Source organism: Falco biarmicus, chromosome 1, assembly GCF_023638135.1.
Source record: "Falco biarmicus isolate bFalBia1 chromosome 1, bFalBia1.pri, whole genome shotgun sequence".
Classification (NCBI taxonomy): domain Eukaryota; kingdom Metazoa; phylum Chordata; class Aves; order Falconiformes; family Falconidae; genus Falco; species Falco biarmicus.
Window position 1 is genome coordinate 1,476,538 of NC_079288.1, and position 13,006 is coordinate 1,489,543.

General features: G+C 62.6%; 2 protein-coding genes across 4 annotated transcripts; both read right to left on the reverse strand.

Annotated features, from left to right (window-relative positions):
- Positions 1–57: 57 nt before the first annotated feature.
- TTYH2 (tweety family member 2) lies at positions 58–8,942 on the reverse strand. Its single transcript, XM_056355068.1, has 14 exons — positions 8,722–8,942; positions 7,966–8,138; positions 6,430–6,541; positions 5,798–6,018; positions 5,611–5,706; positions 5,448–5,520; positions 5,264–5,333; positions 5,046–5,101; positions 4,862–4,954; positions 4,674–4,766; positions 4,440–4,582; positions 4,123–4,308; positions 3,907–3,985; positions 58–1,958 (listed from the first exon to the last, which is right to left on the reverse strand). The coding sequence occupies exons 1-14, from the start codon at positions 8,848–8,850 to the stop codon at positions 1,878–1,880; spliced, it is 1,605 nt and encodes a 534-aa protein (XP_056211043.1). The 5' UTR covers positions 8,851–8,942; the 3' UTR covers positions 58–1,877.
- Positions 8,943–9,774: 832 nt separating this feature from the next.
- RPL38 (ribosomal protein L38) lies at positions 9,775–12,399 on the reverse strand. 3 transcript variants are annotated; one of them, XM_056326279.1, is made up of 5 exons: positions 12,290–12,399; positions 12,037–12,068; positions 11,606–11,666; positions 10,161–10,283; positions 9,775–9,854 (listed from the first exon to the last, which is right to left on the reverse strand). In XM_056326279.1, the coding sequence occupies exons 2-5, from the start codon at positions 12,037–12,039 to the stop codon at positions 9,829–9,831; spliced, it is 213 nt and encodes a 70-aa protein (XP_056182254.1). In that variant the 5' UTR covers positions 12,040–12,068; positions 12,290–12,399; the 3' UTR covers positions 9,775–9,828. The 3 variants fall into 3 exon arrangements, with proteins under 3 accessions (XP_056182254.1, XP_056182255.1, XP_056182256.1); XM_056326280.1 differs by having other exon boundaries at positions 12,037–12,069; positions 12,287–12,334; XM_056326281.1 differs by lacking the exon at positions 12,290–12,399 and adding an exon at positions 12,236–12,253 and having other exon boundaries at positions 12,037–12,069.
- Between the last annotated feature and the right edge of the window lie 607 nt (positions 12,400–13,006).

Consider the following 13,006-nt stretch of genomic DNA (forward strand, 5'->3'; position numbering starts at 1 on the left):
TGGCAGGGAAGCGGCGGCAGATGCAGGGCAGCCCAGGGAAACCTGCCAGGAGCAGATAGCTTTAGTACAAGTGTTTATTGTCTTTTCCCCAGAGGGCACATACAAATCAGGCCGGACTCCAGCTCCTAGACAAAGTCCTAATGAGGTTAGTTCACATGCGTTTAAAAACAGCTCTTCTACCAGTACCGTTACACCGAAACATTAAAAGCAAAAAAAAAAAAAAAAAAAAAATCCCCCGGAAGTTTCCAACAGCAAGTAATGCTAGTCACAGGTAACACGGACAGATGGTGTTAGGGGACCCAAGGGTATGTACAAGTTACCTTTAAAAGACACAGTGAGTCACTGTTATCAAGTAAGACCCCCTAGCTTGCCTGAGGGGGACAGCCCGGCCACCACGGGGGTCTGCCTGGCTGCAGCACTGTTAGCCAAAGCAGGGAGGAAGGGACAGATCACCACCAGCAGCAGCAGAGGAGGCAGCTGCTAATTGCAATCAGCCAGGGCAAGCCTTTGCCCTCCCCGGCACGGCACGGCACGGCAGTACCCTCTGCAGTGAGGAAGAGCCCTGGAGCTAACGCAGCCCTGGCTCAGCCACCGCCGTGGTGCCAAACGTGGTTCCGAGAGCTGAACTCACCCTGGGTGGAGGGAGAGGGACCAGAGGGGTGAGGGGGCAGGAAAACACCCATCCCCTGTCTGCACCCTTCGGGCTGGGAGATCCAGGTCCACCCCCAGTTGGTGGGATGGAGTGGGGGCTCTCCCTGCCCACACACAGCAGGTGCTGCTGTGGGGAAGGGGCCTTTGCTTGCATCCTCCCGAGGTTCCCGGGGCTGCCTGTGCTGAAATGGGCCAGTTCAGCCCATGCTGTTCCCCCGGCTCCTTGGCCCCCAGAGCTGCTCAGCCTGAAGCCTAGTGATGCTGGGCAAGCCAGCCAGGGTGGCAGGACCATGCCATCCCCTCCCCAGGACCGCATCCTGCCCCAGCAATGCCTGAGTAGTCCCTGACCCTCTTTTCCCAGGGGATTCGTGGTTACCCCAGGGCTGTCCGGCAGAAGGAGGGGAGCCTGCCCCAGCCCATGCTGCCAGCCTGCCCACCCTGGGGAGGCGAATCACCAAGATGAGCCTAAAAACCCAGCCAAAAACCTGCTACCAACATGCACTGCAGTAAAACCACACTGGAACAGAGGCAGCAAGTTGAACCGTGCCTCTGCCCTGCAGAGAATTCATAAACTCAGGGGCAAAGCAAAAGGAAAACCAGCAAGGTCAAAACATCCCTAATTCTACAGCCTCTGAACCCGGGGCCAGGGCAGCTCCAGCTGATGTGGTGAGCAGGGCGGGGGGCGCAGGGAGCATGGCAGAGGGAAGCAGCCAGTGGTGCTGACAGGGGTGGCAAAGCTGCCCACGGGCATTGGGTAGGGGCTGGGATCACTAGTGGTTGGTGCTGCATTGCTATGGGAGCGAAGGAGCCACTGCTGGGACCCCTCCCTGAGGGGCTGGAGGCAGCTCGTGGTCCCAGGCTTTGTGCTCCAGGCAGAGGGAGCTGGAGAAGGCTTCCTTCCATGGCGTAAAACATCCCCAGGCTGGTGCAGTGGGGAGGGAAAGGAGAAGCTGCCGCGGGGGCGTGAAGCATCTCCGCTCTTCCCGGAACACCAGGAGCCAGCGCTCGGCCCCGCAGTTGCTGTCAGCCCTGCGGCAGGAAGACTTGAGACCCAGCAGAAGCTACCGAGGGGGAGAGGAGGGTGCGCAGAGCACACAGGGGGCACGGAGCTCATCCTCCAGCTGCTGCCGGGCTTCCCGCCGTGTCTTTACCAGGTGTCTTTGGTCTCCCATTACAGAAACACCGGTGGCATTTTCTCCTCCTGTGAGCTGCCCAGGGCAAATGCGTTAGGCTGGGAACTCAGTGCTGGGGTGCCTGATGTGCTCATCGGTGACGGACAGGTAGGTGGCTCGCATGCTCGGGGAGTACTGTGGGGAGAAGACACAGGGGTCAGTGTACCCCCAACCCACGATGTGTGCCACCAAGCCCCTGGCAGCCACATCCAACCCAACCCCTGCTCTGCCACATGTTGCTGAGCCACCCGGGAAAGCCTGAAGATGGTGAGGGAAGATTGGTTCCCATTTGTATTAATCCCCAATTATTCTGCCAGGCTGCCATGGGTAATGAGGCAAGAGCCTGGTCACAGCCTCTTTGAGGGCTGCAAGAGACCCCCCAGCCAAGATGTTACCCCTGCCTCAGGCTCTCGCTTTGCCCCTTCCCGCACCGCTGGGACATCGGCCAGGTTTGTCCTCCTCCACCCTCCTGACTCCAGCCCAGCAGCAAATTCAGCCCCCATCACCAAGTCTGGATGTATCCGATCCTGAGGGGCTCACACCACGATGCCAACCACAGGCTTGAGCTCCCCTCCCTGCACCAGCACGGGGCTGGTGGCACTGAAGGCACCATTGTGGGCTGGCACGGTGGTGGAGCAGGATGGGGCTTAGCCCTGACGCATGGGCAGCACCCCAGCTAGGACCGGGTCTCTGTGCCGGGGTTTTGCCCCCTGATCTTCCCCGTCCATTCACAAACCTTACCCAGGTGTGCTGGGGCTCACCGGGTGCCTGTGCCGGCAGCTGCACAGGGCCTCCCCAGGCAGGGCAAGGACCCCCACATTGGGAAGGGGCCAGCGGGGAGCTCAGGGCAGGGGCCAAACCCTCCAGCCCACCCCAACCCCCCAGCGCTGCAGAATTAAATATCTCCAGCATTTTGCAGGAGGGACACCCCAGCCAGGCATTAAGGGAGATTATCCTGAGTTTGTTATTTTGGACTGTGAAAGTCCTTCCTTAGGGATCTGAATCCTGGTTAAATTAGACCATTCAGGGCCAGGAAAAGTGCTCAAATTAATCCCCCCCATTCACCCCTCCAGGGAAGAGGCTTGCCAGCTGCCAGGTCTGCACAATCAGATTACAGCCTCCTGCACCGGCATGGCTCCACGCTTTCACCTGATGGCAAAAATCTTCCCCAGAAGAGGTGAGCGGGGTGTCCCTGCTGCAGCAGCGTGTCCAGGGCTGCTGCTGTGCCCACGCGGGGCGAGCCGGGGGGCATTACTGCTTCAGATGGAGGCACCGAAGCAGACACAACGCTGTCAGAAAAGGAGGGAGAAAAACTGTGCCGAGAAGGGGATGCAGATGGGGACCGGTTTCCACTCCCAACGCACAGGAGCTGCGAATCCTCTTGTACCTGGGCGGGGGACAAAACGTGGCCCCGTCCCTCCCAAGCTCCCCCCCAAGCTCCCCGCACTCTTCACAAAAGCAAACCAGCCCCACGGGAAAGGGGATGGGAGGAGGCACGGAGGAGGGGAAGGAGGATGGGAACCCAGCTGCTGCCCCAGGAGAAGGAGGGAGGAAGAAGTGGTTGAACTTACTCTTGATGGGCAACTTAGCTCCAAAATAATTGATGCAAAAAAAAAAAAGGAAAAAAAAAAGGAAAAAGAAATAAAAAAATAAAGCAGGCATTAACAGACAGAGTGGGTTTAAAGAAAGAGCAGGGAAATGTAAACATGCATGGGTGACTGTGAAGCATCCTTTGAAAATCAAAATAAGTAAGAAATAAAGCAAAGAGCAGCTGACGGGAAGACTATTTTGGTCCCCTCTGAGCACGTGGCTGGTGACCTCTCCTCACAGCCTCCGCGGGCTGGCTGGGAACTGGGTTAGTGAGTCGACAGGAGGGATGCTCTCGGTAGATAGGGCACGTCCTCTGCAAGGGCAGGAGGAGGGGGCCAAGCTCACCCATCCCCATCCCCACCCCATCACACCTAGTCAGTGCCCCGGGCCAGCGGCTTTCTGGCAAAGCAGAGGGGCTCCATGCCACCCGGCTAACCCCCCCAGCCCCCCCAGCCCATCACAAGAAGGACTTGGCCTCAGCCGTGCACCATACCGTGGGTGGGGGAGAACCTCTGCCGATGAGGGGGACGTTCTCATAGCGCGGGTTTCCACCGAAGAGCACAGCTTGGTTCCTGGAGGGGGAGAGCCCATCAGAGCCAGGGGCACAGCGAGACCCCCACCATCACCCGGTGCCCCCAGAGTGAGGTGATGCTCCCTCGCCAAGGCGGGGAGGACCCAAGGGTCAGTGTCTCCGGGAAAGGGGTCTCACATGTACTCGGAGACGGGGGCGTTGGAGATGGTCTGTGCCGGGGGGTGCAGGCTGCTCTGGCTGCCCAGGCTGCTGCTGTAGCTGCAGAAGCTGCGGAGCTGCCCCCGGGCCGGGTTGTGGGTGGCGATGCGACGCGCCTGTGGGTTGAAGGGGTCTTCCTCATCCATGTCGTCGTAGTCCCGGTCCCTGTGGGGACAAGGCAACCATGCTAACCCCCTGGCCCCCAAGGCAACTTCCCTGCTGTGGCCAGCTCGTGCCACACGTGCCCCTGCTGAAGGCAGGATGGTTGTGCCGGCAGCGGCCGCGGCCAGACCCACCTGCCAGTTATGTGCTTCCAGGCGCGTGGCGTGGCACAGATGATGGTGGAGAAGGAGGCGGCCACCAGCAGGGAGAAGAGGACCAGGTAGAGCAAACCCTCTACCCCGTCGTAGCAGATGCCAATGAGGGCGTCGAGGTAGTCCTGCAGCAGGAGATGAGGTACGGCAGGGCTGGTGGCAGATAGGGGGTGACCCCAGGAGCACTGTATCGCCCCAACCTGGACCCCCACTCACCTTGTGCAGCCCCCGGCAGTCCAACATGGCCGTGAGCTGGTGCAGGCTGGTCTCTGAGGAGTTGAGGAGCTGCTGGACCCCCAGCAGGTCTTTCTGCAGGAGAGGGGGGTGGGAGGGTCAGGGCAGTGCTGGGCAGGATGGGGAGCAGAAGGGGGGACATGGAGCCCTGACTCCCCCCAACCCCATACCTCTGCTGTTGGGAAGAGGGGCAGCGCAAACTGTATCAGGCCCTGGATCTGGATCTGCATGGTGGTGAGTGAGCGCTGGAAGACGGTGAGAGCCTGCGAGGGGGGAGCGGTCAGAGCCACCCAGCCCTCAGGGACACCCCTCTGCCCCAGACAGCACAAACTGGGGTGCCCAGCTCCCCCATACCTGCTGGAAGGGGTTGCTCAGGCTCTGGTCGCAGTACAGGTAATAGTGCACCACCACTGCAAAGCGAACAGGAGATGTCGGTATGAGTTACCCGATGGGGCGTAGAGCACAGCACGGGGGTGGCAGAACAGCAGCGGAGAGCACCGGACCCCAGGCAGGTTTGGGGGAGCACTGGGGTCCTGCCCCAGGAACACCTCTGCCCCGTGGCTAGCTCTCACCCATGCTGATGTCGCTCTCTGTCTGGTTTATGATGAACTTGTCTGGGGCCACGCAGAAGTCACTGGTGCCCTGCAGGGACGAGAAGGACACTGTCAGGGTTGGGAAGGATGGAACAGGTGCCCTCAGCCCTCGGCTCTGCCCTGGCACAGCCGGTACCACCCCTCCCCTCCCGGCCACGCTCACCACTGCTGCCGCCGTGTCCACGGCCATGGAGGCCCAGCTGAGGATCAGCGTCAGCAGCCCGCAACACAGCATCCTGCAGGGAGAGGGGCAAGAACGCTATGGGGTCTGGCTCTGCTCCCTTCGGTGGCTCCAGCATCCCCGCGCCACGCTGCAGGGTACTCACGTGGTGAGGAGGCAGCGGGAGCGCTTGGCCAGCCCCAGGCAGGCCAGGAGGCAGACGGTGAGGACGAGGATGAAGAAGAGGAGATAAGCCAACCACCTGGGCACAGAGAAAGGCTCCGTCACGCGCGCCCACCTCCCCAGCCCCACCGGCAGGTGCTGTGGCAGCCCAGTGCAGTGGCCCTGCTCACCGGTAATACTCAACGTAGGCGATGTGGCCGGCCAGTGCGGTGAGGTCCGTGCTGGTGCCCTGCCAGACGGGCAGCCCCAAGAGCTGCAGGACGATGCTGCCGGCCAACTGCTGCATGAACTTAAGGGTCTGCAGGTAGTCCCCCCGCGAGGCCAGGAGCTCATTCAGCCGTGCCAGGTGCTGCTCCAGGCCCACCTGCATCTGCAGCGTGGTGACTGCCACCTGGGGACGGCGTTGATGGTCAGTCCCACTGCGATGGCACCGGGGGCTTCCCCGCCGTCAGCCTGGCACCCGGCAGAGCTGTTTGCTCCATCCCTGGGATGCTCTCCCGGCGCAAGAGCAGCCCCACATCAACCCACTGTGCTCGAGCTGGATCCATCCTTCTGGACAGCCCCAGCACAGCCACCCTGGCCCTCCCTGGCCACAAAGGCCCTATTCTGCAGGGTGACGTCACCCTCCCGCGCGCGGTGTGGCATGACCGTCCCAGGGCCTCGGCCAGAGCAGGCAGGGCTCAGCCGGCAGTGCCGGACACCTCCCTCCCCAGGGCTTCAACCAAACCCAGAACGGAGGATCAATGTGACCCAGGGGGACATGGAGGGGGTTGGATGGGGGGATGCTGCCTCACGGCCCTACCAGTGAGTCGATGCTGGTCAGGGTGTGGTTGGCATGGTCCAGGGCGTAGAGCAGCTGGTACACCCCATCGTTGGTCTCGCTGTTCCCGTAGAAGCCGATGCCAACGGCCGCACTGTGGGCAGAGAGGGGACCCCCAATGAGCGGGGAGGGGAAAGGCTCACCCCAACATGAGTGCCTTGCTGTGTGGCCAGGGAGGGTCTGGGGACACCAACTGGAGAGGGGATACTCCTGGGAGCATCCCAGTTTTGGGGAACCCCCCTACTCCCAGCAGGGCAGAGACAAAGCAGACGGGACAGGGGCAGCACCATGATGGGGACCCGCTCCCTGCCAATGTCCACAGGGCCTGGGGACACTCTAGCCCGGAGCTGCTCTGTGGGCTGGACACAGCAGGTTTGAAGCTTTTCCTGCCAAACCCTGAGAGACTGAGGGTGGAGGGGCCGGGCAAAGCAGGTTAGGGGAATCCACTGGGACCAACATGCTCCCAAATAAACCTGCTCCTGGGCTCAGCCCCAGGAGGGCAGGTGGGTGGCAGCTGGAGGCTGTGCCACAGCCACTCCAAGCCCCACGCTGAGCTCCCCATGGCCGCTTCGGTGCTCCCTGGCACCTGGCGTGCCAGCGGGTGAAACCAGGCTGGAGATCGGAGCTGGCTTGGAGGAGGGATGTGTCAGTGCCCTGGTCAGCCATGTGCCTGCAGGTGGCCAGTGCACACGATGCTCCCTCCCTCCCCGCGGCAGATGCCAATAAAACCGACAGACAATGGCCCCTTCGCCATGATTAGGCCTTTAACAGCCACAAACAGGCTCAGCGTGGCTGCTGAGGGGTTCAAAGCCCCTGGGGAGCTGCAGAAGGACCCCCTGTGGGCGGCCGACGGGTGCCCCAGCCCTCTCGCCATGCTCCATGGGGTGCCCTGAGGCCGGAGGAGCAGGAGGACGCCAAGCTCATTAGTGCCTTTTCCCTGCTTCGTACAATGCTCGCAGGCAGCCATCTCGCTCCGCCCAGGCAAAACCAGCCCCTTTGTCTGGCGAGTGGGTCGTGGCTGGGCGGCCAAAGGGCCCCGTGTCCCATCCAGTCCCGCCACGGCCAGGCCTGCCAGGGGGCACATGGGCCGGCTGGTGGGGTGTCCTCCCAGCCACGGGCTGCCAAAAACTGAGACAGGCTTGGGAAGCCACCAGAGCGCTGCTGGGTGAAGAAGCATCCCCTCGCCTAATTGCTCCGGTTGCAATTAAAGGCGGGCGTGTGCGGGACCTGCCAGCTGGGTCATGCTGCTGCCCGCCATCTGCTCCGGGCTGGGATTAGTGTCCCGGCACCGCTCCTGCCTGGGATTAGCCAGGAAGGCAGCATGGCTGGGGGGGGGACAGGGACAGGGCTGGCCTGCGGCTGGTCCCCAGGGCTGCCCCAGCATCAGTGGCTGTGCAGAAGGAGGCAGGGATGGACCGTTATTTAATTGCACAGATCAAACTGAAGTGACTCATAGCTGGAGCACAGACCCCCCTCAGTGATGGGGGGACGGCACCGGGTCCCTGTCCCCGTCCTCACCAGCAGATGAGCCCAGCGGTGACAGCCATCCAGGTGACACAGCAGGAGTGGGGCCGCTTGGTTTCGGGCTCCTGGTCCCTTTTGCAGCAGCACAGGCAGATCAGGTAGACGGTGAGGAAGAGGAGGTTGAGGCCGAGGCAGACAGCGGCCACCAAGCCCAGGAAAAGCAGCGACTGGGGAGGAGAGAGGGGACAGTCAGCGCCCGAGCCCGTCACGTGCTGCAGAGCGCCCGGTGGCAGGCAGGATGCAGCCACATCCCGCACCCCACGGGATGGTCACACGGCGAAAAAGGAACCGTGGCTGCTCCCGCTCCGACGCTGGGCCACCAAGCTGCGGGTCCCGGCAACCGGCGGGCAGCGGCCCCTTCGAGGGGTGGTGGTGCACTGGCGGTGCGCCCCCCGCCCCCCCATTTAGGGTTCCCGCCCCGGGATGCCAAGGAAGGGCTGCAACGGGTACCAGGAGCCCGCGCCGCCGAGACAAGGGGTGACCTCTGCGCACCGGGGGGTGGGCAGCGGCAGGGCCGGGGGGGCAGCGGGGGGGGCAGCGGGAGGCCGGGGGTGCCGGTGCCGGCTGGCCCGGCGGGGGGGCCCCGCTGCCCGCCCGCGGAAGAAGGGCGCTTTGTGCGGCCGTGAGATCAGAGCTGGCGCCGGGATGAAAGGAGGCGGGGAGGGGGGGGGACACGGGGAGCCCCAGACGGGACCCCCGCCCGGGGAGGGCTCGGGGCGCGGGGCGGCGCGTGGCCGCCGGGGTCGGTACCTGCTGGTAGTCGGGGTCCCGCGGTCGGAAGGCGGCGGGCACGGGCTGGAGGTGCAGGCCGCGGTGCGGCAGCCCGTGCAGCCAGCCCACCCACCAGGGCACCAGGTAGTCGGCGCGGGCGGGCGGCATGGCGGGGCCGCGGGCCGCGCTGGGCCGCCGATGGCGGGGGGCACCGCGCCGCCACGCCGCGGGGCTCGCCCCGCCCCGCTCGGCCCCGCCCCGCCCCGCTCGGCCCCGCCCCGCCCCGCCCGGCCCCGCCCCGCCCGGCCCCGCCGCTCGCAGCCGGCGCGGCTCAGCGCTCCCCCTATAGACACCGCGCCCCGTCCCCGCCCCGCTATAGGGGCACTGCACCTCCGCGTGTCCCCGCTGTGGGGGCACCGCTCCCCATCGTCCCCCTGCCATAGGGGCACTACTTCCCCATAACCACCCGTCCATATGGACGCCGCACCCCATCCGCAGCCCACTGTACCTCAGCATCTCCGTGCTATAGGGGCATGGCACCCCTTCACCCATCTGCTATAGGGCACCACACCTCACCCCCCCCCCGCTATAGGGGCACTGCACCACATCACTGCTCTGCTATAGGGGCACCACTCTCCCATCACCAGCCCGCTATAGAGGCATGGCACCCCTTCACCAACCTGCTATAGGGGTACTGCACCCTGTCACTGCCCTGCTATAGGGGCACCACACCCCATCACCACCAGCCATGGGCCACATGCTATACGGAAGGGACACCTCATAGGGGACAGGCTCGCAGCCACCCACAGTGCAGGGGCTGTTCTAGACCCTGCTCTGGTGGGCATGGCACAGCCAGGACCCATCATGCTATGTCCCCACAGCTGCCCGCAGGCAACTGCCACGCAGGGCTGAAACACCGGCCACACTGGGGCTGGGCCTCTGGGAAGGAGCCCACGGCTGGGGCACAGACCAGGACTGAGTCCCGAACCCCAAACAGCAAGCCAGGCCCCGGCGGGGCCACCCCCCGAAGCAGAGCGACAGTGATGGTTTGAGCTGTGTGCTGTTGGGGAGAAACCAAACGAGACTCCAGGGAACAGTTCAAGGTTTTTATTGTAACAAACACAGAGGAACCAACGTGCGAATGGCTCATTTCAGCTCCTTCACGGCCAAACCTGGGGAGGAGAAAAGAGATGACCTGATGGTTGGAGAGGTGTGCTCACCGCCCAGGCCAGGCGCCGGCAGCCAAGGCTCATCGCAGGGTCCGCCATGGGGGGCACAGCAGCGGAAGGGGCGCTTGGAGCCCTGCAGAGCAGTGGCAGCATTTACCCAGGCACAGTAGATGGCGGTGCCAGTTCCATGGACAGCATAACAGAGCGGCCTGAATACGCCAGTGACCCGGGATGCTGCCCACCTCAACCCAGCCTGCCCGCTGCCCCCGGCCCAGCACCGGACGGCTCCCTTCTGACACCAAGCCATACCTGGGGGAAGGGACTGCTTCAGCTTCTCGGCCTTCTCCTTGTCCGTGATGACCAGGGTGTACAGATACCGGCTGCAGCGCACCTTGAACTTCACATTGTCCTTGTTCTTCTTGATCTTGACCGCTGCAGGATTAAGGAACAGGTGAGCAGGACAGCAGTGACCCCACCCCAACTTGTCCCCCCTCACCCGAGCTGTGATGAGGATTACAGCCCTGCCTGGCCCATCAGCACTAAGTAAAATAAAATAAAATAAATAATAATAAAAAGTATTTTTTATACACCACTGTTGCCCACCACCTACAGCCCCAGCCCCAGCAGTCAGTCTGCCATCTCAGAGAGATGCTGCACAGTTTTCTGGAAGCCAAGAGCTTTATTTTGAGGCTGTTGCGCTTCACAGCAGTTTACAACAAGCAACGTGAAATATTTACTGTGTTGGAAATTTGCAGTGGAGCATGACAGTTAACAACGCGCTCGTTATTTGCCCATGTCATCTTCTGCAACCAACGAGCTGCACTGGAGCTCGGAACATGGCTCCAAACGCTGCACCCAGTGCCTCCAATCTCCTTTCTATCCCCCCTAGGCCATTTTATCTAAGCAGCTTGCTCAAAGCCACAGTCAGTTCCCCTCCTTCCCTGTGGCAGAGCCCTTGCAGCTCAGCATTACAAGAGCTGCTGCAAACACTGGAGCAAGTTGAAGGCATGGGAATGCTTTGTAAGGGGCTGTCATCAGCTACAGCAGCATTTCAGTGTTGAACTACCCCTGCTCACCCACAGCAGTGAGTTAACAAAACATTTCCAGAATGAAAGAGCCTCTTCCCCTTGACAGCTAGATCCAAATAAGCAAGGAAAACTTTTCATGCATTGTTAAATACAGAGACAAGGCATTTCTAGTGTTTCAATTATAACAGCCTTTGGGTTTGCAACAAAAGAGAACTCAAGTTTGAATATGACTCACTTGACATTCTGATACACCTCCCCAGCGTCTGACATCTTGTAGCTTTTTGAAGACTACAGCAAGTCAGAGGCAGGGCAGTGTTTCCAAATAGTTCCAGTGAACTGCAGCTGGGGCTTGGTCAAAACACTGTGGGGTGAGGAGCAGGATTCGAAGAAGCGTGGCTGAGTGGGTGTTGGGAGCCCTATTCCACGGAGGATCCCAGTCCCCGATAGCAGACCGTGTCACAGCACCCCTCTGCCCAGCATGGCTTTGCTCACAGGCAGCAACGTCAGTCAACACTGAGCAAAAAGCCACTTTAAGTATCACCGATTCTGTGCGTAACAAAGCCTCAGCAACACATATCCCTCAGCGCTTCCAAGCCGAGGAGGTCCTCAGTGTCCATGAGGATGCATGGCCCCCCATCCCTGCTCCAGCAGGGGAAGAACGGCTCCTATGCCGGACCATCCCCCCCCTTGCTCCTGCCCCCGAGACAGAGCGGCCTCAGCACTCACACTTTGCATCCTTCCTCCTGGCTGTCAGCAGAAAGTCTTTAATCTCCTCAATCTTGCGAGGCTGAAAAAGAAAAGAGACTCAGCGTGCAGAGAACAGCCGAAAGCTCACTCCCCAGCTTCTGCAAGCGCCCCAGGGTCGCTGGGCGTCCCGACTCCCAGAGCCAAGCCCCTCCAGGAGCCGTCCCGAGGCATGTGGCGTCTGCCTTGCCACCAGCCAGGTCAGGGAGAGCCCCTCCTCCGGCAGCACGACCGTGCCCCTGCCAGAAGCCAACACGGGAATCGGCACCGTAACCCCCAGTACGCAGGGTGCTGACGGCACCCCCACCCCACACCCCAGGCGAGGCCAGGCAAGCCAGGGACACCCCCTCCCCCGCAATGCTGTTGTGCCGAGGGCAGCCCCCAGCCCCCCGGCCCCCCAAGGGCCCCCTCACCATGGTTCCAGGCCGGGCTCAGAGCGCTCCAACCTGCGGCAGAAACAACCCAAAATGGCGTCAGCGCAATCCCAGCGCCCAACAACCGCCTCTCACCATCGGCCTCCCCGCGCCCAACCCGCGCCCACCCTCCACCAGCGAGTCATCCCGCCTCCTCTCTCCCCCCCCCCGCCCTCCCCGGGGCCGCCCAGGCCCGTACGGCGGCGGATGGCGGCAGATCTCCTCTCCCCCCCCCATCGCCACTTCATACTTCCAACGACAGTGTCTGCTCACGGACCGGAAGCGCGCGCGCACTTCCGCACCCGGCTCTTAGCCCCGCCCCCTCGGGCGCCGCTACGGCTGGCGCGGAGGGACAGTCCACACCGTATCGCGCTCGCGGACGCCGCTCCTGTGATGAGTTAGCGGGGTCTCAGCCTCCTCCGCACCGTAACGGGGGGTGTGCGGGCTGCACCGGGCAGCATCGGCCGCCCCGATCTCTCCGGGCACCGCCGCGAAGGAGGGGCACGGCCGTGTGGGCGGGCTGTTTGCATCCTCCGAGCCCCAGCATGTCTTGGGGGGGCCTGCATCCTCCGGGCCCCAGCACCAGGGCCCCCCAAGACACGCTGGGGCTCGATGGCTCGGGTAGAGCTGTAATGGAGCAGCTCTGCCACAAGAGAGAGCTTCAGCCACGCTCAAAACCCCAAAACCACCCCAACCTCCTGCAAGAATCCTTGGGGAAGGGTGGGAAGGCAAGGGACCCCATCCTGTCCCTACACCCCCTCGGTCCCTCTTGCCCTGTCCCCATCACCCTGTGCCCTTCACCCTGTCCCCATCGCCCTGTTGCTCATCACCCTGTGCCCATTGCCTGTCCTTGTCACCCTGTCCCCATTGCCCTGTGCCCATCACCTATCCTTGTCACCCTGTCCCCATCACCCGGAGCCCACCTATGCCCATCACCCTGTCCCCATTGCCCTGTGCCCATCCCTCTGTC

Coding starts and splice junctions, on each gene's coding strand:
- TTYH2 (XM_056355068.1), bottom strand. CDS start 8,850: ATGCCGCCCGCCCGCGCCGACTACCTGGTGCCCTGGTGGGTGGGCTGG. Junction 8,139..8,721: donor GGGACCCCGACTACCAGCAG/GTACCGACCCCG, acceptor TCTCCTCCCCAG/TCGCTGCTTTTCCTGGGCTT. Junction 5,102..5,263: donor AGAGAGCGACATCAGCATGG/GTGAGAGCTAGC, acceptor TTCGCTTTGCAG/TGGTGGTGCACTATTACCTG.
- RPL38 (XM_056326279.1), bottom strand. Junction 10,284..11,605: donor CAGGAGGAAGGATGCAAAGT/GTGAGTGCTGAG, acceptor TTAATCCTGCAG/CGGTCAAGATCAAGAAGAAC. Junction 9,855..10,160: donor GAAGCAGTCCCTTCCCCCAG/GTATGGCTTGGT, acceptor TCTCCTCCCCAG/GTTTGGCCGTGAAGGAGCTG.